Source organism: Lipotes vexillifer, unplaced genomic scaffold (genome assembly GCF_000442215.2).
Source record: "Lipotes vexillifer unplaced genomic scaffold, Lipotes_vexillifer_v1.1 scaffold1704, whole genome shotgun sequence".
Lineage (NCBI taxonomy): Eukaryota > Metazoa > Chordata > Mammalia > Artiodactyla > Lipotidae > Lipotes > Lipotes vexillifer.
In genome coordinates this window covers 75,424-90,024 of record NW_006799933.1, presented here as the reverse complement: position 1 = coordinate 90,024, position 14,601 = coordinate 75,424, and the positions used below count along the sequence as shown (strand labels likewise).

The 14,601-nt window shown below is 39.2% G+C and overlaps 2 protein-coding genes across 2 annotated transcripts in view; one reads left to right on the top strand and one right to left on the bottom strand.

Annotated features, from left to right (window-relative positions):
- The window catches only part of VPS50 (VPS50 subunit of EARP/GARPII complex), a 149,448-nt gene extending 144,336 nt beyond the window's left edge, over positions 1-5,112 (bottom strand). Inside the window, 1 exon segment of the mRNA XM_007472019.1 lies at positions 4,979-5,112. Coding sequence (XP_007472081.1) covers positions 4,979-5,011 — 33 coding nt within the window. The 5' untranslated portion in view covers positions 5,012-5,112.
- A 7,392-nt stretch (positions 5,113-12,504) lies between these two features.
- The window catches only part of HEPACAM2 (HEPACAM family member 2), a 48,681-nt gene continuing 46,584 nt past the window's right edge, over positions 12,505-14,601 (top strand). The window contains exon 1 of the mRNA XM_007472015.1: positions 12,505-12,583. Coding sequence (XP_007472077.1) covers positions 12,505-12,583 — 79 coding nt within the window. The remainder of the gene's footprint in view (positions 12,584-14,601) is intronic.

Here is a 14,601-nt window from a genome sequence, read left to right as displayed (position 1 = left end):
GTATGTGGGCCTCTCACTGTTGTGGCCTCTCCCATTGTGGAGCACAGGCTCCGGACGAGCAGGCTCAACGGCCATGGCTCACGGGCCCAGCCGCTCCACGGCATGTGGGATCTTCCCAGACCGGGGCACGAACCCGTATCCCCTGCATCGGCAGGCGGACTCTCAACCACTGCGCCACCAGGGAAGCCCAGCATTTTTATTTTATCTTCGCCTCTTTAAAGCAGGAAGTCATGGTTATAAATACAGCACTCTGCCTTTATTAAATTAAAACTTTCACTATCATCATTAACCATTATTTGATTTTCTTTTGTATTTGATTTTTGTTCCCATAATTTCCCCAGTTTAAATTTATATAAAATCCGTCATAAATAATACCTGCCTCTGCAACTTTATTTCTTTGCCCAAATCAGATTACACTTCAGACTACTTCTGTTTTGTCCATATGAATACTCAATTTCCATTTATGAGACCAGCAACTTACATCCCAATGATCAAAAGGAGCCTGTGAGATGATCTGTGATTCCTTTTCTTTTCAGAAAAAGTTTCAGCAAAACTCAACAGAGTGTTTATATGCAGCCCTCAGTTTCTCTCAAACCCACCCTAATCAGGCTTTCCCCCTCACCACTTCACAGAAGCGCTGTTGTCAGGTCACCGACGACCTTATTGCTGCTCAGTCCAAAGGCTCATTCTTATTCTCACTTTCCACGGCCCATCTGTAGCATTTAACACAGCTGATCACTCCCTCTCCTTGTAAATTCTTTACGTGGCTTCCAGGACCCACTCGATTTGGATGTTCTCTATCCAACAAATATTTCCTGAGCATCTGCTACAGGACAGGTGCTCTTCGAGCTGCAGCAGACTGCTCACCTCACTGGCTGCTCCTTCTCAATCCGCCTTCCTAGATCCACCTCTTCTCCCGAACTTGAAACACTGAATCCTCAAAAGCTCCAACTGTGGGCTCGTTTTATTTCTACAATCACTCCATTGGTGATCTTAGTCAATTTGTATACCCTCTTTATTCTCATAACTCCTAAATTTTTATCTATATCCTGAATTTCTCCTCAGAAATTCAGGCTTTTAGCCAACTGCCTATTTTCTTTCTCCAAATATCCAAGAGGCTTTGAAATGAACAAGTCTTAAAACTTTCTCCCTTCCTTCAATCTGTTCCTCTCTCAGTCTTACCCACCTCACTAAATGGCAATTCCATTCTTCCAATTGCTGGGGCCAAACCATTTGGAGTCAACCTCGAAGCTTCTCTTTCTCTCACAGCCCAAATCCAATCTATTAAGAAATCCTGTCAACTCCACATTTACGATACATCCACAGTCTGACCTCTTCTCAACACGTCCACCACTTAGCACCCTGAGTGAGGCCCATACCATATCTCACTTGGATTACTGCATTAGCATCCTTATTGGTCTCCCTGGCCTTGCTATGAGTGAGGAGAAAAGTAGAGGAGATGAGGTGAGGATGAGGGTCTATGTGATCAGGCTTCCTGCCCTCAGCTCTCTGACCTCATCTCCTACTACTTCTCTCCTCACTCACTTCACTCCACCCACACTGCCCTTTGCGGCTCCTCAAACATGCTCCTGCCTCAAGGCTTCTGCATCTGCTTTTCCTTCACCCAGAATGTTCCTTCCCAGACATCCTCAGAGTTTTTACTCAAATGTCATCTTCTCAGTGAGGCCTTCCATGGCCACCCTATCTAAAATTATAAATGACCCCAAATTGCCAATAACTCCCAGGATTCCCTATCCTCTATTCCTCTAAAGCATGTATCACCACGTCTGCCTTAGCACTTGGTTTTGTTAACTGCTACATCCCCCAAACTTAGAATGGTGCCTGGCACATAGTGTTGAATAGTCATTTGTTGAATGAACTGAAACAGAGCCCAGCATAATGGAGAAAGCAGAACAGAAGAGCTCCTCTAAAGAAAGAGCGCTGACAAAGCCTGCTCTACACCCTCCTCCAGACCAAGATCCTTGGAAAGCTGAAATGCCAAGACCTCTAAGTTTCATAGACCTTAATTTCACACCTCTCCACATCAGCAACAATATATTATCAGCATATTCTTCAGCCTCACAAAAAAGAAACATCTTTATGTATATTTCTTTGTAATTCTACTACGTTTAACCTAACAACAAACAGTACAAATAAAATCCCCAATGTAACTCTAGGCAGCACCCTACTTTCCTACCTCGTAGATTCATGAAATGTGTATTAATAATGATTAAACACGTGGAAGTCAAGCCATAAACAAATATAATTAGGATGACTTTTAAAATATGTATGAAACTCTGAATTTTACCTCACCTTTTACACAGTGTAGTTCCAGCTTTTGGTATGTGCTCTTTAGTTTAGTTTTTTTTCTGTTTTTTTTTCATCCCAACTAACCACAGATTTTACCTGCTCAATCCAATAAACAACTGAATGAGGCTGAAGAGTTCATTTTCAGAACAACTGCACTACATTTAAGAGACATAAACTTATTATCACTGGTATCTGGACTTCTGTATTTTTCTCTCCCACTCACTATTACAAAATAGGGTTAGAAAAGAAACCAACCGGGACTTCCCTGGTGGCACAGCGGTTGAGAATCCGCCTGCCAATGCAGGCGACACAGGTTCGAGCCCTGGTCTGGGAAGATCCCAGATGCCATAGAGCAACTACGCCCGTGCGCCACAACTACTGAGCCTGCACTCTACAGCCCGCGAGTAACAACTACTGAAACCCATGCGCCTAGAGCCCGTGCTCTGCAACAAGAGAAGCCACCACAATGAGAAGCCCGCACACCACAACAAAGAGTAGCCCCCGCTCACCGCAACTAGAGAAAGCCCGTGCACAGCAACAAAGACCCAATGCAGCCTAAAATAAATTTATTTTTTTTGAAAAGAAAACAAACTAATCAAAGTTGCCATACAATGATGACAATATCAACTGTGCTGAACTGCCAGCAGGCAACAGGAGAGAGCACCAAACTTAGCTGAGGCACAAAAGTCCAAATTCAGCATCCCAGAGGCAGTTTAGGGGTATTGGTGGCATAATGTACAAAGCTGTATATTGTTTTAAAAATCAAATGCGGGACTTCCCTGATGGTGCAGTGGTTAAGAATCCACCTGCAAATGCAGGGGACAAGGGTTCAAACCCTGGTCCGGGAAGATCCCACATGCCGCAGAGCAACAAAGCCCGTGTGCCACAACTACTGAGCCTGCACTCCAGAGCCCGCGAGCCACAACTATTGAGCCCACGTGCCACAACTATTGAAGCCTGCACACCTAGAGCCCGTGCTCTGAAACAAGAGAAGCCACCGCAATGAGAAGCCCGCGCACTGCAACGAAGAGTAGCCCCCGCTCGCTGCAACTAGAGAAAGCCCGGGCGCAGCAACGAAGACCCAATGCGGCCAAAAATAAATAAATTTATTTTTTTAAAAAATCAAACGGATACCAAAGTCAGCCTGAAATCAACTATTGTTTGAATTACTGCCGGCTTCCAGTTTTCCCACTTTCCAACCATCAGTTCAGTCACTGAGATGATCTCTATGATCATGCACTTCTTTGATAAGGCCAGGAACTGTGGTAACTCCTTTATCTCTTTACCTTGATCATATCAAATACACATCACCACTAGGAAAGCCCCATGTGATACATGTTATCATTCCTATTTTAAAGATGTGAAAACAGACGCTCAAAAAAGTTAGGTAAGTTGCTCAAGGTCACACAGCTACTACAGGATGGAGCAGGACTCAAACCCATCCTCAAAAAAGAAGTGTTATGAAGCATAAGACCAGGACTCAACAAATGTGAGGGACTGCCAACTGTTATTACACACTTAATTAAATCTCTTATTATTCACAGAACTTCTAAATTTTATTTTCATGACATTAACAATATAATTTGACAGAAGTAAAATAAACACATAGGATTCGTGTATTCTTCACCAGAGATCTACAATTTGTAATCTATTCAGCTATCTCTCAAATTCTAAACTATCAAATAAGAATTTAATTTGGCATTTGTAGTCTTTTTTTAATCAACAAAAAAATTCACAAATGAACCTTTCACTAAATGATCATCCTCCACATTCTCCAAAGTTCCCAAAATCACACTGATTTAAAACTTTAATCTAAATTACCCTTCTCTCATATAAAAATAATAAAGAATGGCCAATTCTAGTAAAATATTAGAGTTGAAATAAATAAAGTTATCTAAAACCAAACCATAATCAATAAGTACATAAAAGTAAGTTTCTGCCACTTCTGATTTGAAGGAAGCTGACACATTATTAGGAAGTCCCTAACATTTATGAGATGAGACAGAAAACAGACAAAGTTTTTATTCATGAATTAGCATTCTGGCAAAAAATAAAAGACCATTATTTTGCCATGACAATGATTTTTTTTAAAGTATCATTTCACATACACTAACTTACTGATGACTCCAATTACAGAACTGTGAGACAGGATGAACAAAAATAATTATTATTCTCATTTTCTCATCCGGAAACTTAAAGCTACTAGATTTAGGGACTTGCCCAAAGTCATAAAGCTATCAATTCTGTCTTCAAATTATCTGCTTGTTTCACTCTTTCTAGTCATCTCTATTGCACAGACCTCACTTCCCTACCCAGGCCATCCTCACAGACGATGGGCAACTTGGATAAAGGGAACCCTGCAGGGTAGTTAGGACTATCACCGGACAGCTGGCAAAAGGGAGAAAAGGACGAACAAATGTAGTCTCCGACTTCCTCACTGACCTCATCTAAAGGAATGTTTCTGGGTCACCGGGATCCACCTGAGCAGAGCTCCAAACCTGGCGGCTTAGGTGAGTTTTCCAGGGTGTGCTCGAGCTTTATGGTGCCCCTGACACCTGCCACAACCTATAATTTGGTTATCTGCCTGCCTGCGGCCCAGGGACAGAACATTTCGGCTCCTCTCCCAGGAGAGATGAAGGAGACCTTTGCTTCAGCCTCTGCGACTTACCTGCCGGGTCATAAGAGATTTGATTCTTTGCATGTCGAATTCGTGAGGGGGCACCTTGCCGCAGAGAACTAACAAATCACACAGAACTACCAGACAGCCGGTCCCAACACAGGGAAGCCATAGTGAGTGGTCACGTGGAGCTGCCGAGCTGGATTTCCCTTCCTTTCCTCAAGCATTCTGGGAATTGTAGTCCTCCGGCTGCCGTCAGCACCTGCAGTAGAGGAGAGAGGACGGCCCAGATACTACATTTCCCGGCAAGGAAAGCAGCTGACGCTTCGGTTAAGCCCCACAAATCTTGTTGCTCTGAGAGACCACGGCGGTCGCCGGCATTTAAAGCGGTACTTGCTCTCGGTAGCTGCTCCGGCGAGGCGAAAGCCTAAACTCATAGGTGACCAGACATTGAGCAACAGGAGCAAACACTGAGAAGACGGTATATAAGCCAGACTGACATGACCCCCCCGCAGGAGTGTGGTGGAGGAAACCCTACCTGGTCTTGAGGGGCGGAGTGAGAGGACGACAGACTCACGCGAAGGGACGGGAACGCCAGGGACGGGAAGGCTCCAAGAGATGACCTGAGAACTTGGCACTCCCCAGGTGGCGCAGGGCTTGGCCTGAGGAAAAGAGTGGTCCACGTTGTCCAGTGGCGGCTGTCCAGGTTAGGGCTGTTCTTCCTCAGTATTGGCATCCAGAGCAGAAAACTAAAACCAAAGGATTTAATCCCCACCTATCATTTTACCACCTGTGTAATCTAAGGCAAGTCAAGATGGAAAATATAACAATAAGTACACATGTCACTTTAACGTCCTCTTTTCAACTTTTAGCAGTTTAGCTAAACTGGGGAAAGCAATAAGGGAGTGGTTTGGGGCTCAGTTTAAGAAAGAACTTTCCACTTATGAGAATACCAGAAAAAAAAAAACAGTGAGCCAGAGCTAACAATTAACAATAGATAACATTTATTGAGAGCTTACTACCTGTCAAAAACTCTGCTAATAGCTTTACGTTTGGTATCTCATTTATCCACACAAGCATCATATGGAGTTGGTACTATTATCCCCGTTTTAAAGATGAGGAATCTGAGGTACAGAGAAATTAAGTAACTTGCCTAAGGTTACTGCAGATGTGCAAGCAGAAACTGAAGGGCTGTTTATCCAGATGTTTTAAGTAAGGCTACCAAGGATTTTCTTTTTGCATTTATTTCAATTAATGTTTATTAGAAAATAATAAAACACAGACCCATGATTTCAAAGATATTTCTTAGGACAACTAAAGAAATGTTAAAGTGTGCCAAACTAATGAAAAATATTAGATAAACAACAGTAGTGGGTGATAGTCAGATATGGCAAAAATAATAAAAGTGGTGTGCAAATGGGGGACACTAATATAGAGGTTATTGGCAACCCTGAAATTCTAGTTTTTGACCTCTCAGCATCTTGTCTTATGAATTTTTTACAAATGAGGTTGTAATGTTTAACTTAGGGTTTTGTAAGGATAAGTGAGAGCATGTAAGTGAATGCAATTTATAAATTGTAAGGCACCTTACGATTATGAAGTATTATAGTCATAATTCTGCCTAGTTTTCTGCTCCAACAGAACCACGCTGTTCATAGTTCTGTCATTGTGCTTGACAGTTCCTTTAAAAATGATATGCTTACCTATATGTTTTTCTGACTCTGTTACTTCTAACCCCATGAAGAAATTTCAGTACTTTTTGGGCAACCTTAGTTTAGTTCATTCTTTACCTGCTCTAATCATAATTGCCAGAGAGTTCTTACTGTGTGAAAGTCTTCAGTATTTAGAAGTATCAAAGAGACAGAAACTGCTGACCATATTAGCATATAAAATGAAACCCAATTCAGTAAACATTTGTTGATTATTGGGCACTAGTCAACACTATCCTAAGCACTTCAGATTAATAAAATACAGTTTTGACCTTTAAGGAGTTTACAATTTAGTTGAAAAGCATATATTAGGGGTGATCCAAGTCCAGTAGTTCTCAAACTTGACTGTTCAGATTCACCTGAGGAGGATGCCGTTGTTATTGTTATCATTTTTGCGGGAGTTCTTTGTTTAAGGTCAAGAGATTCTTATAGGCAACCAGCTCTAGCATTTAAAATCTACTCTTTAGAATGAGAAAATGAATCCATCTAAGGTTCTGAGGACACAGGACTAGAACCCAGATCCAAACCCAGAATTTTTCCCCTTAATACACAAAGTTGCAGGTGACCAAAAAAAAAAAGTTTTTTTCATTTTGTGTATTTGGTTTTTTCCTATTCGCCAAACTGGGGGAACGAGTGTTTTCTGTATCTACTTGACCCTGAAGAGGCAAGAAAGCATTACAACTTTGGTTAGCTCTAATACTTTACGTTTTAGTTTACTTCTTATTAACTAAAACGAAGTGGACAGCCAGGCCTCTAAAAGTTCAAAGGCTGTAACTATAATATTGGAAGCATGTAAAGTAAATCAGTGCTGTTGCCTAAATAAAATATATTTTCTAATTCAGCATACCCTAACACTATAGAAAATAACTGAGCCACCCATGCTACCTTTTTAACTCCCTAAACTAAAAAATAAAAACAAAAACCTAGAGCCCTAAAGAGCACTTTTTAAAAGGTGAAGTATGTCATTTCATTTCCATTTTTCAAAAATACATATATGAGGGCTTCCCTGGTGGTGCAGTGGTTGAGAGTCTGCCAGCCAATGCAGGGGACACGGGTTCGTGCCCCGGTCCGGGAAGACCCCACATGCCGCGGAGCAGCTAGGCCCGTGAGCCATGGCCACTGAGCCTGCGTGTCTGGAGCCTGTGCTCCGCAGCGGGGGAGGCCACAACAGTGAGAGGCCCGCGTACTGCAAAAAAAAAACAAAACAAACAAACAAAGAAAAACATATATGAGACTTAGAACTTTCACAGTTGCCTGAGGGTCATTAGCGATAGCCAGAGCAAACTAGTGGAGGGTGTGGATGGCCTGCCAGTAAGTCTTGAGGAGAACCTGTTGGACAGCCGTCCCTTGGTAAAGGGGTGCCAGCCCCATTTTTGTAGATTGAAATATCCGGGCTAAGAATTAAGTAAGTTGATCTGTAAGCCCCTGGAAGCTTAAATAAAAGCTGAGATCCTGGTTTGATTAGGCAGATACATTTCTAGTCATTCTATAGATATCAAAGCAGCAGAAAGATGTGGCCTCCCCAGGATGATGTAACTACACTTCCTGAGCAAGCAGTAGTAGAAAACAGGACACTTGCCAAAGGTAAAGCAGTGACCTGGAGAAGGGCCCAGGAAGGAAAACATTGCTGTATAGTCATTTAGGGGCCATATCAGTAAATTAGGGCTTCTGGGAGGCAGCACTGTAGTAGGAGTGAACACTAGCACAGGCATAGGCGATTATGATGGCCTCCTGTAGCAGCCAGCTCTTCCCTGTAAACTCTAATCTTTCCTAAGACCTATCAAATTAGAACATAAGACAGGGCTTTCTTTCCCCAGTTCTTCTTACTCCCCACTGTCCTATGTTGACCTTGGCATTGGTATGTCACCACCTCTCATTCCCAATTCTTCCTACCATTCCAAAGCACTCATATGCTACTAGTAAATAATGAATGTGGATGTTTGAAATGTATATGGCAGACTCTTTGCTTTATAAAGCAAGACAAGCCTTACTTAAAATTTAAACAAACTTGACAGTAAACTACAGTGTGAGTTGAGAAGTGACAAAAAAGCCTTTCACTCACCCCCACCCAAACCCATACACACAAACACACTACCCCCAGTAGCTTCTTGCACTGTTTGCAGTTTAGTCACCATGGATATAGATTGCTTAATGTAATCAGTTTTTCCACTTCAAATGCAAATATAAGATCAATAAACAAGCTCCTGAACAGTATGGTAAAGCAGAGCCCCTCAGTAGGTTACAGGTGAGATGTGAGATGTTGATGGTGGGAAATTTCTTATAATAATAAAGCACTTTAAACCGTCTTTAATAATCATGTAAAAATGGAAAGCAATTGAAGTTATATATTTTTAACATCTTTATTGGAGTATAATTGCTTTACCATGGTGTGTTAGTTTCTGCTTTATAACAAAGTGAATCAGCTATACATATACCTATATCCCCATACCTCTTCCCTCTTGCATCTCCCTCCCACCCTCCCTCCCTATCCCACCCCTCTAGGTGGTCACAAAGCACCGAACTGATCTCCCTGTGCCATGCGGCTGCTTCCCACTAGCTATCAATTTTACATTTGGTAGTGTATATATGTCCATGCCACTTTCTCACTTTGTCCCAGCTTACCCTTCCCCCTCCCCGTGTCCTCAAGTCCATTCTCTAGGAGCTTGCATCTTTATTCCTGTCCTGCCCCTAGGTTCTTCATGACTTTTTTTTTTCTTTTTTAGATTCCATATATATGTGTTAGCATACGGTATTTGTTTTTCTCTTTCTGACTTACTTCACTCTGTATGACAGACTCTATGTCCATCCATCTCACTACAAATAACTCAATTTTGTTTCTTTTTATGGCTGAGTAATATTCCATTGTATATATGTGCCACATCTTCTTTATCCATGCATCTGTCAATGGACACTTAGGTTGCTTCCATGTCCTGGCTATTGTAAATAGAGCTGCAGTGAACATTGTGGTACATGTCACATTTTGAATTATGGTTTTCTCAGGGTATATGCCCCATAATGGGATTGCTGGGTCATATGGTAGTTCTATTTTTAGTTTTCTAAGGAACCTCCATACTGTTCTCCATAGTGGCTGTATCAATTTACATTCCCACCAACAGTGCAAGAGGGTTCCCTTTTCTCCACACCCTCTCCAGCATTTATTGTTTGTAGAGTTTTTGATGATGGCCATTCTGACTGGTGTGAGATGATATTGCATTGTAGTTTTGATTTGCATTTCTCTAATGATTAATGATGTTGAGTATTCTTTCATGTGTTTGTTGGCCATCTGTATGTCTTCTTTGGAGAAATGTCTATTTAGGTCTTCTGCCCATTTTTGGATTGAGTTGTTTGCTTTTTTGATATTGAGCTGCATGAGCTGCTTGTAAATTTTGGAGATTAATCCTTTGTCAGTTGCTTCATTTGCAAATATTTTCTCCCATTCTGAGGGTTGTCTTTTTGTCTTGTTTATGGTTTCCTTTGCTGTGCAAAAGCTTTTAAATTTCATTAGGTCTCATTTGTTTATTTTTGTTTTTATTTCCATTTCTCTAGGGGGTGGATCAAAAAGGATCTTGCTGTGATTTACATCACAGTGTTCTGTCTATGTTTTCCTCTAAGAGTTTTATAGTGTCTGGCCTTACATTTAGGTCTTTAATCCATTTTGAGTTTATTTTTGTGTATGGTGTTAGGGAGTGTTCTAATTTCATTCTTTTACATGTAGCTGTCCAGTTTTCCCAGCACCACTTATTGAAGAGGCTGTCTTTTCTCCATTGTATATTCTTGCCTCCTTATCAAATGAAGGTATATTTTAACATTATCTTGTGTGGCTTCCTGTGTAAACATCCTGAATTCAGAAATAACTCTAGCAGCTAAGATTTTGTTCCTACTACCTGCCACTAGAGGGCACATTATCATGGTTCTGTGACAACACTTTCTCAGGATGTGCCAGACAGGCGTTGTTGTTTTTTACTGTGTGCCATGACATGAAAAGATGACCTAATTCATTTTGGAATTTAATTTATTTATGTAACATCTGTTATCGCTATGTCATAAAGTAAAGGATTTTTTAATATAACACACACAAAAAAAGAAAAAAATATCAGAATAAATATCAGTCCTTTAGATTGAGTAAATTTAACATTACTCCATCATCTTTATTTCTCTCACTTTGCCTAGGACCCAAAACACTTTATCATGAGCCAGCACTGTGTCTGAAAAGCACTAGAAAGAGCTTATTTAATAAAAGCAATTAGAGATTAATATTGATTTAAAAGATGTGAGGGGGAGTCTATGTGCTATATATAGAACTTCAGTATTACTTTTCAAATTGTATTCTGTGCAATCCAATATTAAAATTTATACGCATTTCTTAAGCATCAACTGAGAATCAGAAGACATGGGCCAAGGAACATTTGGGTTTATTTCTGGGGGAACAACTTAACAAAAATACTAGTTAACCACTATGCTAGATCCATAGATGAATAAGACCAGTCTTTGTATTAGATGAACCCAGAGGGAAAATAAACATGCAATAAAATCAATTGAGGTTAATGAGATAAGTGCTGAAATAGTGCTGCTATCTCTAAATCACACATGCAATATTTAGAGATAGTACAGAGAAAGTTGTGGTATAATAATTACCAGGGAGAAGCTCTTACCATTTATCTGAAGCTTGGAGAGGTCATAAAGTGACCTCTGAAGAGCCCTCAGGTTTTCCAATAGTCACTTATTTTCTTTGCCTGTAGAAACAGTTCTGGAAGCTTTAATGCTAAAAGTGTTTCCAAACTTGAACTCCAAAATAATTGTCATTCCTTTTTTTTTACCTTTAATTACACTTGAGGAATATTCTCCTTCCCCTATTATCACTGAACTTCTTCAGTGAGCCTTTACTTTAAAAAAATGATTTATGCAAGGAATTTTGCTTGATTAGATGCATATTTTTATTCTATATAGCAAAGGCTTGGACTAGAACCTTCATGCAGTAGATGAAATGAAATAGGGGTTAACTTATAACTTAGTAAATTAAGCGGAAGTGCGCAGACTGCCTGCTGCCATGGCAGTGAAAAGGCCAGGCAGAAAATCTGTAGCCCAGATACCACCATAAGAGGCAAGATTGTCTCTGGGCCTTGGTTCACTTATTCTGTGCTTCAGTTGTGAAAATGTGACCTCAGATATTATCTTTTGGTTTAAGCTTTTATTTATAATTACCCACGGTCCATGATTCAGTGTCACTTGGAAACACACCTGTGGTTTGCTTTTAAAAATTACATGAATCCATAAATTCAATAAAACCATGGCAGACATTTGTAACAGGAAATACTACATAGAAAAATACACATTTAAAGACATTAAGGTGCTCTATTTTCTTTGGTATAACTTTTACATGTTACTTAGTGACTTCATGATGATTTATAACTGTTTAGCAGATACATGAAATACTGCAATTTCATTGAAAAAAATTTTAATTTCAAAATAATGGCATCGTTTTACATGATAGGAAACCCGCTTTTGTTTTTCAGGAAATTTCACAATATGCTCTCATTATGAAAGCATACTGGGTTTCATTAGAGTCACCCAAAAGGATGTTTTCCTTCATGTGATTATTAATAACTAAGAATAATTCATAAAATATGCTGACAATTACTGATAATTGCTAAGAAGCTGTTCTGAAAGTCACAAGCCTGTTTTTTTGCAGAGCATATAACAGGTGTTCCCACTCCCTGTGTCCTTTGTATACACATTCATTCTGTTTTCAAATCACAGAAGCAAGAGGCAGGCTAGGGTATGTTACCTCACTGCTAATTTCCCTGGCAAATAAACCAGCAGCTGCTGGTCCATGAACCAAGTTGCCATCAGGAACAGGGCACTGTATGCATGGGACAGGATGCTTTCATGGAGCCCTTCAGCAGCACGGTTGGGGTCTTTCGGTGCAAAATATACCTCCTTCTCTTAGGTAAGGCACTGCATGAAGTTTGTTCTAGCTACCTTTTTATTAAATTGTGGGCATAAGGTAAATATTTGCTTTAGGCTGTAGATTCACTCAGATAATTGAAGAACAGCTCAGAATTTTAAACAATAACACATTTTGTTCCAGCAAAGAAACAGGATCATTTAGGAGAAGTGAGGTTCAATAAATAGATGGTTATTGTTTTCTTAGGACAACAATTATTGTGAGTAACACTCATTAAGAAAGTTAAGACATTCTAAAAACTTAATGAATCTCTTCTTTTTACAGAGTTTATATATAGGTTCAACGCTCTTTAATGCATTCTACTTTGGCAAATATTCTTGTAGGTCATGAATTTGTGACCGCTTACAGTGAAACTTAAAACAAGTTTTGAACATAGTTTTGGGCTGTTTTAATTAAAGATATTGTGGCATACTGTTAGCTCTACCTATTTTTTCCCTATCTTATGAAATGTGGAAAAAAGTGAGATTCCAAACTGACAAAAAATATTTTGTACACAATCGGGAGAAATGTGTTTAAAAGTATTATTTCTCCAAAATGCCTTTAGCCTTTCTCTTTGCCCAATGGGTAGTTCAATTAAAATTTTTTTTCTCTACTTTAATATTTCTCCCTCATTCTCCTCTTTAACCTTAGAGTTTAAAGTCTTTTTCCAACATTCCCACTGTTTTTATGTCATCATTATTTTCACTAGGTGTTTTCTTTCCATTCTTCCTATTTATCAGCTTTAAAAGTCTCTTGTTTTATTTATATCCAAGAGACAAATTTAAAAAAAAAACTTTATTCCTTAAATTTTAAGAACAAATTAGCTAAATAAACAACTTAAGTTTTAGCCTTCTTCAGTAGTTTAGAGCTTTGCACTTACTGCTATCTTATGGTATAGTTTTCATAGTAAATGTGATTGTTATTTACATTTATCCCTAATATTGTTCATATTCCGCATATTTGAAATATACAGTTTGTAAATTTTTTAAATGTTTGAGTTTCTCATAGTTTTGATTGTTGTTCCAGTGCTTATGTTGTCAAATTCAAGCCTATATAGCTGTTTAGGTTTTGAAATTTTTAGGAAAATTAAGCAATGACCATAACTAGCTTTTTTATCTTTGTGCATTTTTCTGGGCTTTGAAAGTATCCTTTGTGTCAGTGCCACACTTAATTTTATAACAATGGGACTGCTGTCATTTCCTAAGTAATTTTTTGTAATTGGCTTTAAGAAGAACTTAGAGACAATTCATTTGAAGAATTCTACTAAAATAAAATTAAACATACTTTAGAGAAATAGATAGCATGTTCATAAGTAGCTAAAGCAGTTATTATCCCTTAAGACTTTCTTTCTTTCACAAATTTACTTTTCTCCATTGGTAGTATGTTGTAAAGACCATGGGTAATTTGGAAATTTTTTTGTATTTTGGAATATTGAGTATCCATTTGTTTTTTCTTTTAAAAAATCTTAGAAATTTGAAGCCCCAAATGTAGTTCATAAAGTCTGTTCAAAGTACATCATAATTTCTGTTTTCTCTAAAGATACAAGAGTTTATTTTCAGTCAATAATAGTTGTGTTGTGCTTGCTAATATCATACATGGCAATGGGGAAGTAAATGCCAACTATTTTGAGCCACAGTAGAGGTCACTTTGTGAAGTCTGATGTTTATATTAAATACAGTGAAACTGGTCTAGGGAGTCTTTTGTTGCTGGAATGTAGATAAATTTTGCAATATAACGTCAAAAGTGTTCTTTATCGCTGGACAGTCCTTTATAATGTCTTAGTTTTATAGTTAAGGTAGTCTCTGAAGGGGAGAGTATTGCTATAACTTTGTATGTCAGATTTTTTTTTAATTTTATAAATTTATTTATTTATTTATTTTTGGCTGCGTTGGATCTTTGTTGCTGCGCGCAGGCTTTCTCTAGTTGTGGCGAGCAGGGGCTACTCTTCGTTGCGGTGCATGGGCTTCTCATTGCGGTGGCTTCTCTTGTTGCGGAGCATGGGCTCTAGGCGCACAGGCTTC